At 40.0% G+C, this 12,500-nt stretch overlaps 1 protein-coding gene across 2 annotated transcripts in view; it reads right to left on the reverse strand.

The window, feature by feature from the left end:
* The window catches only part of slc7a11 (solute carrier family 7 member 11), a 27,960-nt gene that overhangs the window by 3,714 nt on the left and 11,746 nt on the right, over positions 1-12,500 (reverse strand). The window contains exons 8-11 of one of the 2 annotated variants that reach the window (XR_011179345.1): positions 4,994-5,097; positions 4,360-4,456; positions 3,445-3,594; positions 3,040-3,147 (exon numbers count right to left, since the gene is read on the reverse strand). Coding sequence is in view for 1 of the 2 variants with exons in the window: in XM_069171596.1 (XP_069027697.1) it covers positions 3,040-3,217; positions 3,445-3,594; positions 4,360-4,456; positions 4,994-5,097 (529 nt within the window). In the remaining variant the exon portion in view is untranslated. Of the gene's footprint in view, positions 1-3,039; positions 3,218-3,444; positions 3,595-4,359; positions 4,457-4,993; positions 5,098-12,500 lie in introns of both variants that reach the window. The other variant, XM_069171596.1, reaches the window with a different exon arrangement.

Below are 12,500 nucleotides of genomic sequence, written 5' to 3' on the forward strand. Positions count from 1 at the left end.
CATGAACACACATGAAAACATGAAGACACATGATGACACATGAAAACACATGACACATGATGACACATGATGACATGAAAACACATGATGACACATGATGACATGAAAACACATGAAAACATGATGACACATGAAAACACATGACACATCACACATGATGACACATGAAAACACATGACACATGATGACACATGATGACACATGACACATGATGACACATGAAAACACATGATGACACATGAAAACACATGATGACACATGATGACATGATGACACATGATGACAAGAAAACATGATAACACATGAAGACATGAAAACACATGAACACACATGAAAACATGAAGACACATGATGACACATGAAAACACATGACACATGATGACACATGATGACATGAAAACACATGATGACACATGATGACATGAAAACACATGAAAACATGATGACACATGAAAACACATGATGACACATCACACATGATGACACATGAAAACACATGACACATGATGACACATGATGACACATGATGACATGAAAACACATGATGACACATGACACATGATGACACATGAAAACACATGATGACACATGACATGATGACACATGATGACAAGAAAACATGATGACACATGAAGACATGAAAACACATGAACAGACATGAAAACATGAAGACACATGATGACATGAAAACACATGACACATGATGACATGAAAACACATGATGACACCTGACACATGATGACACATGAAAACAAATGATGACACATGATGACATGAAAACACATGAAAACATGATGACACATGAAAACACATGGTGACACATCACACATGATGACACATGAAAACACATGACACATGATGACACATGATGACATGAAAACACATGATGACACATGATGACATGAAAACACATGAAAACATGATGACACATGAATACACATGATGACACATCACACATGATGATACATGAAAACACATGACACATGATGACACATGATGACACATGATGACATGAAAACACATGATGACACATGACACATGATGACACATGAAAACACATGATGAAACATGATGACATGATGACACATGATGACAAGAAAACATGATGACACATGAAGACATGAAAACACATGAACACACATGAAAACATGAAGACACATGATGACATGAAAACACATGACACATGATGACATGAAAACACATGATGACACATGACACATGATGACACATGAAAACACATGATGACACATGATGACATGAAAACAAATATTGACACATGATGACATGAAAACATGACACATGATGACAAGAAAACACATGATGACACATGAAGACATGAAAACACAAGATGACATGAAAACACATGAAGACACATGAAAACATGAAGACACAAGATGATATGAAAACACATGAAGACACATGAAAACACATGATGACACATGAAAACACATGGTGACACATGGTGACACATGAAAACACATGGTGACACATGAAAACACATGGTGACGCGACACATGATGACATGAAAACGCATGATGACACATGATGACATGAAAACACATGAAGACACATGAAAACACATGACACATGACATGATGACACATGATGACATGAAAACATGATGACATGAAAACACATGATGACACATGAAAACACATGATGACACATGAAGACATGAAAACACATGAAAACACATGATGACACATGAAAACACATGATGATGACACATGAAAACACATGATGACATGATGACATAAAAACATGATGACACATGGAGACATGATGACATGAAAACACATGAAAACACATGATGACACATGATGACATGAAAACACATGAAAACACATGGAAACACATGATGACACATGAAAACACATGATGACATAAAAACATGATGACACATGGAGACATGATGACATGAAAACACATGAAAACACAATGACACATGATGACATGAAAACATGAAAACACATGATGACACATGATGACATGAAAACACATGAAAACATATGAAGACATGAAAACACATGAAGACACATGCAGACACGATTACATGAAAGCAAATGATGACACATGAAAACAAATGATGACACATGAAGACACATGATGACACATGATGACATGAAAACACATGATGACACATGATGACATGAAAACACATGAAGACACATGATGACATGAAAACACATGATGACACGTGAAAACAAAGATATGAAAACACATGAAGACACATGCAGACACATGACACATGATGACACATGAAAACACATGAAAACAAATGATGACACATGATGACATGAAAACACATGACACATGATGACACATGAAAACACCTGAAGACATGAAACATGATGACACGTGACATGAAGACACATGATGACACATGAAAACACATGAAGACACATGAAAACACATGACACATGATGACATAAAGACATATGACATGAAAACACATGATGACACATGAAAACACATGATGACATGAAAACATGAAGACACATGATGACGTGAAAACCCATGACACATGATAACACATGATGACACATGACGACACATGAAAACACATGAAGACACATGAAAACAGGTGAGTGAGGTGAATGAGTGAATGATTGAATGAGTGAATGATTGAATGAGTCAATGAATGAGTGAATGAGTGAGGTGAACGAATGAATGAGTGAATGCGTGAGGTTAATGAGTGAATTAGTGAATGAATGAGTGAATGAGTGAGGTGAATGAGTGAATGAATGAGTGAGGTGAATGAGTGAATGATTGAATGAGTGAATGATTGAATGAGTGAATGTGTGAATGATTGAGGTGAATGAGTGAGGTGAATGAGTGAATGCGTGAATGAGTGAATGAGTGAAGTGAATGAGTGGATGATTGACTGATTGAATGGGTGAATGAATGAGTGAATGATTGAATGAGGTGAATGAGTGAGGTTAATGAGTGAATGACTGAGGTGAATGAGTGAACGAATGAGTGAACGAGTGAACGAATGAGTGAACGAGTGAATGAATGAGTGAATGAGTGAGGTGTTACCTAAAGCCCTCTGAAGCCACTTGGGTCTGCGGTGGTAGTAGATGAAGATGTAGTACGCCGGGATGCCGGTCAGGGAGATGCCAAATCCAATTCCTGTGTTGACCGGGTCTGAATACAGAGACAGGAAGACCATGAAGAAGCAAGTGAAGCAGAAGACCACGGGGATGAAGAGCGGCACCTGTGGAAAGGTCAGAGGTTGCATGATTTACTGCATGAAGCTGAGCAGTCAGCTTTTTTATAAAATAATTAACTTCTTCACATCTTACATTCAAAAATCAGGTGGATACATGAAGGGTGAGCGACCTGCACTGTGGTCTATATGACAGCACAGATCCAGGTAGGATTTGGTACTGCTACAGGTGTGTAAAGGTGTGTACAGGTGTATACAGGTATGTAGGCACTGACCTTAAAGGGACGGGGCATGTCGGGCTTCGTGTATCTCATGTAGATTAAACCAAGGACCACCACGCCGATGAAGAGCCACCGCAGGAAGCTCATGAAGTTCAACAGGCTGTAGATGTCCCCCAAAAACAGCTGGAGCATGGTCATGGGGTACTGCACACACACATTACATTACATTACATTTCATTTATCTGACTCTTTTATCCAAAGCGACTTACAATAAGTTAATTTCAACCATGAGGGTTCAAAACCAGAACAACAGGAATCAAGAAAATATAATTTCTTCAAGAAAGCCAAACTACAAAGTTCTATCAGTAAGTTCTATTTTAAGATACAAAAGTTCTACTGTTCAAGGTAAAGGAGGAGGAGGAGGAGGAAGAGGAAGAGGAGGAGGTGTGTTTTTAGTTTGCAGCGGAAGATGTACACACACACACACACACACACACATGCGCAGACGCACATGCACACGTACACACACGTTCATTATGTCTACATTAAAAGCTGAATTTTGTTATACCAACTAAAACATATGATTGAGAGAAACAGTTTTCCCTGTTCCACTAAAATGTTTAATTGAACAATATATTACTTAAATAAATTGATTTTCTAAAAAAATAAAGTGCATTGTATGCTCTATATGCAGATAAATAGAGTAATGAATGCATATATAACAGGAATACGGTATAAAATCCTGCTGCAGAAAGGGTTAACAGGAAGCTCTGACAGCTGCTGTCTTATTTGTAGAAAGGCCACAGAAAATATTCTTTATTTCTGTTCTTTAAAACACATCAAGACACAGTCAGGTTTTTTTTTTTTATACATATATATATATTATTATAGGCTGTCAGTGGTTGTTTAAAATGTGAGTTTTGGTGATATTTATTGTTGTCAGTATCGTCTAATGATCATTGAACTGACCAGTATTAGGACAGCAGCCAGTGGAGTGTGTCTGCGGACGTGGATCATGGACAACACCTCAGGGAGCTGTCCTTCACGTGAAGCCACGTAGAACATCCTGGTGGACACACACACACACACACACACACACACACACACACACACACACACACACACACACACACACACACACACACACATACACACACACACATACACACACACACACGCACACACACACACACACACACACACACACACACACACACATGCACACACGCACACACACGCACACACACACAGGCACACACATGTGCACAGAAATATGAGTCTTGGTTGCATCCAGTAGACGCAGAGATGAACAAACAATGATGCATTCTCACTCTCAGATACTGAATATATTTGAAACAGCCCTTTATCAGATTTAAAGACGTGTTTTTTTTCACAAACTCCTCAGTTTTGCTTCCAATTTACAGCTTTCTGATCTCCATTAAGGTTCCTGTTGATGAAACTTAACACTTCCTGCACAGACTTTTCACTTTATAAGCATTCCACAGAATACCTCCATTTCCAGGTCGACAGCATATTAATGACCAGCCATCATTTAAGTGGACTTACTGTGAGACAAAAGCAAGCGAAGACAGAGAATCTTTACCTGGACAGGGCAAAGATGCAGCCATTCATGGAGCCGTAGCAGGACAAGGCCACGAAGACCGGCACCGCCACTGAGAAGTTCCCAAGAAGCTTCTCGGCAAATGTCTGAGGATATGAAACACAGGATCAGAGAAGAAGCAGACTGGCCAGCAGCATCTGTTGATTCAAAGATGCAATAAGTGAGCAGCATAGAGAAGTCCTGCAGTCTGGCACCATGTCCAAAATCTGACATATTGTCAAAGAGACCTGGAATTAATGAATTGCGTTAACTCCTTTGTACAAAAAGTCAGAATTTACTCTGAGAAAGGACAGGATTTAACTTTTCATTTAAATTGTTAAAGTGAAATTCTAATAAAGATTTTTGTATTAATTTCAGAACAAAATAAAAATAAATCAGTTTAAAAAAGTTTGACAAGCTGTCCGACTTTCTTGTTTTTGTCCCTTTCAGGCTCCAGTACTGAGTGATGAAGTAGTTCAACACTTGTGAAATACATGATGTACTTTGTTTGTAAGAGTAAAGGAAAAAGTCCCTGAGAGTTGCTCGTTCACATCCAGCAGGTGTTGCAGCTCAAACCGACGTGTTACAACTTGAACTGAAGAGGCGTTGGCAGCACGTTTTAAGTTTTGGTCCAAACCGGGACAATAATTAACCACAGTTAGTTACAATGATTAGAAACAGTTGACAGGGCTGCTGGCAGTAATTGTCATAAATGGGTCATGCAGAAGTGGGAGCAAAAGCTGATTAATATTCATGAAGCCATTCAGTTCTTATGAGTCATAGTCCATGCTTGCATGAAGGAGCATGGACTGTAAGGAAAAAATAGGAATTCATCACTTCCACATTTATCTCTATTTTTATACAAATGGACACTGAAAGGATGTTTAAGATCATTTCTGGTTCACAGCTCTATAATGATGCAACAGATCCTATTATTTACCAAGTTTGAAATTTATTTAAAAATATGAAACATTCTGAACAAAGCAATGAGCTACTGAAAGAAATAATGAGGCACAATATGTCATTCTACTGAACAAAACAGGGTTAATTCTGAATTAGAAAAAACAAAAAAGAAACTGCACACTAGTTCTGTATCTGGTGATTTGCTACTATTTTGAACACACTGATTATTGCAGTACATATTGACAACATTTTACCTTTAGTAAAACCTAGTCAATGGCTGGACTGTGTATGAAACATTAGGAAGCTTTTAATTTGAAATTTACAACAGATACATTGTTAAGATTGGTGATGTGTGTCAACGCTTTAGTAGAACAGGCCTGTGTTTAAGAGTTCACGGGGGGTTTTTTTTCTTTTATAAGTCAAAATCTTACAATCCTGTTTCCTAAAAGGTTTGGACGCTGTGTAAAATGTAAATGAAAAATGAATATGATGATTTCTAAATTATATAAACCCAAATTTAGTTAAGAATAGATAAAAAACAACGTATGAAATGTTAAAACTGAGAAATTCGACTTCTTTTAATAGAAATATCTGCTTATTTTGAATTTGATGGGAGCAGAAATGTTTGCCAAAATGGTAACGCCAAAAAAAAAAAATACCTGGTGGAACATCTGACCACTAATCCGGTTACCATGGCAACAGATCAGTAACATGATTGGGTATAAAAGATGATTTCAGAGAGGCAGAGTCTCTCAGCAGTGAAGGTGGGGAGAAGTTCACCACTCTCAAAATGTTTTGGAAAATAGTGCAACGATCTAAGAATAATGTTCCTCAACGTAAAACTACAAAGAATTAAAACTGCAAGCAGTGATAATGGGCCCTCGCAATCCCGCGTGCCGCCTCCCCGAAGCTGTCTCCCCGACGTGCAGCACACGAGGGACCGGGTATCCCCGCTTAAAGTTGCTATTTTTGTCTCATTTCCTGTCTCCAGCAGGGGGCACTGACGACCCGTTTGGCCACGCCCACTCACAAAACACATATTAGATGTATCGTCTCACCAAGCCGGATGTATGTGACACGTTTCGTGAGGTTTCAAGCATCCGTTGACCTTAAACATCAACTTCCTGTGTCACGGCAAACGAGCCGTTTGGCCACGCCCACTCGCAAAACACATATCACGTATCGTCTCACCACGCCGGGTGTATGTGACACATTTCATGAGGTTTCAAGCATCCTCTGACCTTAAACATCAACTTCCTGTGTCACGGCGAGACATCCAACTTTGCCGCATCGTCACGGTGACGCCCATTGACAAAGTCCAACGAATGTCTCAATATATCATCAACTACATGTTTAGGTTATTGTGACCCGACTTTAGGTTCATGGGATCAACCAGCTCGACGTAGAATGTGAAAGTATGAAAAGTGTAATTTCCGGTGGCCAACAGGGGGCGCTATGACTATGAGTGACTATTACCCCACAGGGGTCTTCAGGGCAGGGCTATTATCATACCTGTGATGTTTGGAGAAGGTCGGTCCATGTGCATAAGATTTAAAGCAAGTCCGAGTTTCATGGCGAGACACTCAAAATGGCCGTCTCTTTACGGGCACATGCATCGACGAAAACAAATTATTTTGATAACTTTTAATCCCAAACATGTTAACTATTCATAGAACCTAAATTCAAGTCGGTGCGACAAAATCCCTGAGAGGAGTTCGACAAAGTACAACGTGTCAGAATGGCCAAAATTGCAACTAAATTCAAAATGGTGGACTTCCTGTCGAGTTGACGTAACGGTGCAATGTAACTTTTTTGTGCGTCTGGGTGTGATACACGTGTCCACCGGATTTGGTGAATTTAGCTAAATGTGGCTGCCGGGGCATCTCTTTAGGGGGCGCTCTCGAGCCGTTTGGCCACGCCCACTCGCAAAACACATCAGATGTATGGTCTCACCACGCCGGATGTATGTGACACGTTTCGTGAGGTTTCAAGCATCCTTTGACCTTAAACATCAACTTCCTGTGTCACGGCGAGACATCAAACTTTGCCGCATCGTCACGGCGACGCCCATTGACAAAGTCGAACGAATGTCTCAATATATCATCGACTACATGTTTAGGTTATTGTGACCCGACTTTACGTTCATGGGATCAACCAGCTCGACGTAGAATGTGAAAGTATGAAAATTGTCATTTCCAGTGGCCAACAGGGGGCGCTATGACTATGAGCGAATATTACCCCACAGGGGTCTTCAGGGCAGGGCTGTTATCATACCTGTGATGTTTGGAGAAGGTCGGTCCATGGACATAAGATTTAAAGCAACTCCTAGTTTCATGGCGAGACGCTCAGACACTCAAAATGGCCGCCACGCTACGGGCACACACATCGATGAAAACAAATTATTTTGATAACTTTTAATCCCAAACATGTTTTCTATCCAGAGAACCTAAATTTAAGTCGGTCCGACAAAATCCCTTGGAGGAGTTCGACAAACTACAATGTGTCAGAATCGCCCAAAATGGCGACTAAATTCAAAATGGTGGACTTCCTGTCGAGTTGACGTAACGGTGCAATGTAACTTTTTTGTGCGTCTAGGTGTGATACATGTGTCCACCGGATTTCGTGAATTTAGGTAAATGTGGCCGCCGGGGCATCTCTTTAGGGGGCGCTCTCGAGCCAGTTTTCCACGCCCACTCGCGACTCCACTAGAATATGAAATTTTTAACCGGGAGACAAATGTGTATCCACTTTCATGAGTTTTTGAATATGATAAAGCCTCCAAAAAGGAAAATCACTTTACGTAAGATTATTCTTCTTGGATGTTCTTATGAACATCCAAGAAGAAAAATAACATTTTTATGAAAAACAATAGGGCTTTCGCACCGATGCTCAGTGCTCGGGCCCTAATTAGTGGATTTCATCGTCTACGGTTCATAATATCATTAAAAGATTCAGAGAATCTGGAGAAATCTCTGAACACAAGGGACAAGGCTGGAAACCAATATTGGATGGTGGTGATCTTCGGGCCCTCAGGCAGCACTGCATTAAAAACACACTATTCTGGAGTGGAAATCACTGCATAGGCTCAGGAACACTTGTGAAAACCATCGTCTGTGAACACAGTTCATCGCTGCGTCCACAAATGATGTAAAAACTCTCCAAAGAAGAAACCAGATAGAAACATGATCCAGAAACACCGCCGCCTTCTCTGGACCGAGATCATTGAAGATGGACTGAGGTGAAGTGGATAACTGTCCTGAGGTCTGATGGATCACAATCTGAGATTTTTGCAGTCCAGACCTGTCAATCATTGAAAACATCTGGAGCATCAGGACATGAACAATACAACAAAGGAGACCCTGAACTGTTGAGCAGCTGAAATCCTCTATCAGGCAAGAATGGGACCACATTTCACTTTCACAACTCCAGAAACTGTTCTCCTCAGTTCCTAAAGGTTTCCAGAGTGTTGTTAAAAGAAGAGTTGATGCAGCTCAGTGGTGAACATGATCCTGGAACAACTTTATAGAGACGTGTTGCTGACATCAGATTCACAATGAGAAGATATCTTTATAAAACAATAAAATATCTCAGTTTCAACATTTGATGCGTTGTTTTTGTCCATTTTCAATGAAATATGAGTTTATATGATTTGAAAATCATTTCATTCTGTTTTTATTTACATTTTACACAGCATTTTTAGACACTTGGTTGAACATTGTAAATGTCTCCATACTTTCTTTTGTACTGTCCACCGAATGATGACTTGAGAATGAAAATGACTAATATGTAATTCCTCAGCTATTTCCATCTATTGCTCTTCACTCCTGCATTATGTGAGCACACTTCTGATTTAGGCAGTCTAACATTACTAATTGTGCCTGGAGGCGAGCCTCTTCGAGACAAGTTGTAGACACCAGTTAAACTCTGTAATTAAGTTTGAGATGTAAACTTCTGCCCGCTGTCTGTAGGAAAAGAATGAACAGAGTGTGATTCTTTTATCCCATCACAGCCTTCTAAGAACAAATAAATGCTCTTAACACCTTTCTTAAGGCGCCCCTATCACTCACCGTACACAGGGCAATAAAACTAACTGCATTACAAAAGACCAGAGATCTCTTAGTGAATGAGTCTTCCCCAACTACAGGCTCACTGCAGCACTGATAGCAGTCCTTAGTCTAATAAGCAACGGTGGCTGTTATTGGAGAACGTCTGTGATGTTATTAGCATTAACAGGTCTGGGCTGGAACAATCACATTACCAGCTGCTGGGAAGCCGAGCTGTCAGAGGCACTCGGCGAACAATGACGTTAAGTTCATGAGCGGCAACGGTGGTGCAAAACATCCCGAACACCTCCGAGGTGAGACTGTCGCTAACTTCTTGGAAGCTGCAACACAAACTTTGTAATGCAGGAGGTCAACAAACATCATGTTTGTTTGTATTTACAAGATATTTTACTGTCAGAATAATGAGTCTGACTTGATGCCTTTCAGAAACAGACCTTCTAATTCTGTCTTTTAACTGCAGCTACCATTTTCTAAGACATCATTTATGAAGACAAAATCCACCACATTTGGGAGAAAGTTCCATGGCAGTTGATGTCTATTTAATAATGTTGTAAAGTTCCTCTCTGAGCTAACTTCAACAACTGTTCACCGAACCATCAACATGTCTTTTAGACTTCATCCCAACAAGACTGCTCAGCGAATGTTTTACCCTAATTCAAGCTTTTCAGTCTGGATTTAGAGCACAGAAACAGCACAAATGATCTTCTCTTTGCCTTTAGACAAAGAACTCGTCTCTATACTCGTCCTGCTGCATTTAAAACACCGCTGATCACAGCATTTTATTACAGAGATTGGAACATGTCAGTGGGAGGAAAGGATCCCCTCTAGCTGGTAGAAGCATTATAAAAGCTTCTCCAGGGCAACTTTATCTGGTGTTGCATAAACTTCAGATGCAGATGACAAATCAGTTTTTGAATCATCAAGAATGTCTTCATGACATAAAGGCCCCAGGACCCTCCATTTTTACCTGTAATTTCAGACAAAACTGAAATTCTTTCTCCAATTCACTTTGACATTTAATGAATGACAGTGTTTGGCTTCTATTAGATGAAGATTTTTGTTTTATATCATTGAACCTCTTCCTACATTGGGGGAGGGGGGGTGTCTGAGTCTCTCTGGAGCTTCATGTTCTGGTGATTGGCCTCTCCAAGCTGCCTCGTGTTTATTGGTTGTCTGTCTATGCTGTTCTTTTCTGTCTCTGCTCTCCCCTCACCCCAAAGGTTGAATTGTTTTCTCTGTAACATCGTCAGGTCGCAACCTTTGTAAAGTTCCCTGAGATGACGTTGCGATGCTGCATAAATAAACCTGAAAGGCTTGTGCTGATCTCGCAGCTGTATTTGAACAAATATCTGAGCAGTTTTAGAAGATAATGTGCAGCTGAAGGACTGAAAGGCTCAAACAATATGAGAGACTGAAAAACATGAACCCATTTCTTGTTTTTGTTTCTTATTTTATTCTGCCATATCCACCTTTGTGTTTATTCTGTCATGGTGGAACCTTGTGAAGATGATAGTTGTGATTTCTCTCCTATTGTCTCTGAAAACTGACCCATGTGTTTCTTTAATTTTTCCAACTTAAGTTAATATATTGGTTTCACAGTAATTCATTATAATTCACCACTGCGTTAATCAAAGATGAATATAGTCAAATCCAAATGAAGGCATTTTCTTCCTGTTCTGATGCCACCTGCTGGCCAGTGTTGTAACTCTCATGTTTCAGTTCACCTCCTTGTCCTCCAGGAAATCCTTTCACTTTCCTTCATTCAGGCTCCTGAGCTTTGGAGGAAAAATTAAGACACCTGCTTGGTTCATGTTCATGTTCATGTTACCCAGATGATGAAGGCTGACTTCTGCTCTGGTGCCACGCTGGGGTTGACTTGTTTGTCATTTAGTCATCTCGCTCGATAACTTTTGGATGAATCACTGAATTTTTACTTATTGTGAAATATCTCAACAGCTACCTGATGCATCGCCACAACAATTGGTGCAGACCTTCATGGTTCTCAGATGACGGGATGCTACGATTGTGTTGTCGCTGTGTTGGAAGCTGTGATATTTTGACCAATGTGATGTCACAAGAAAATGGCAGTTTTATTTTGAGAACAAGTTGCTGCATGTTTTAATTAGACTAAATGTTCATATTTTGGTATTCGCTGACACTCCATGGAACATAATGTACAGCTGTCCTTGTGCAAGACTTCTGTTTATGATTTTTTTTCTATGATCCAACAACAAAAGTTGTTTTTCCACCAAAACAATCAGGAACTTTCATTTCTCTAGAACAACGTCCAGGAACTTATTCCAGCACATTATGATTTTTGTTGTTGCCCTGCGAAGACCACAAAGTAACAGCAGGTCAGCTTCCTGCTTCCTGTAGTGGAACTTCATCAAAACAAAAAAATTAAAACAGGTACCTGCTTCATCAAATTAATTTCACTCCTCTGATTCTCCAAGTCTAAGAAAGGATAGGTGACTGAAGACCAGGCGGTCTACCAACACAGAGCCAATGGAGAGCCAAACATCTGCAGCTGGCTGGGAGCTGTT

Source organism: Embiotoca jacksoni, unplaced genomic scaffold (genome assembly GCF_022577435.1).
Source record: "Embiotoca jacksoni isolate LCO1_2020_lvr unplaced genomic scaffold, fEmbJac1.0.p SCAF_5, whole genome shotgun sequence".
Classification (NCBI taxonomy): domain Eukaryota; kingdom Metazoa; phylum Chordata; class Actinopteri; family Embiotocidae; genus Embiotoca; species Embiotoca jacksoni.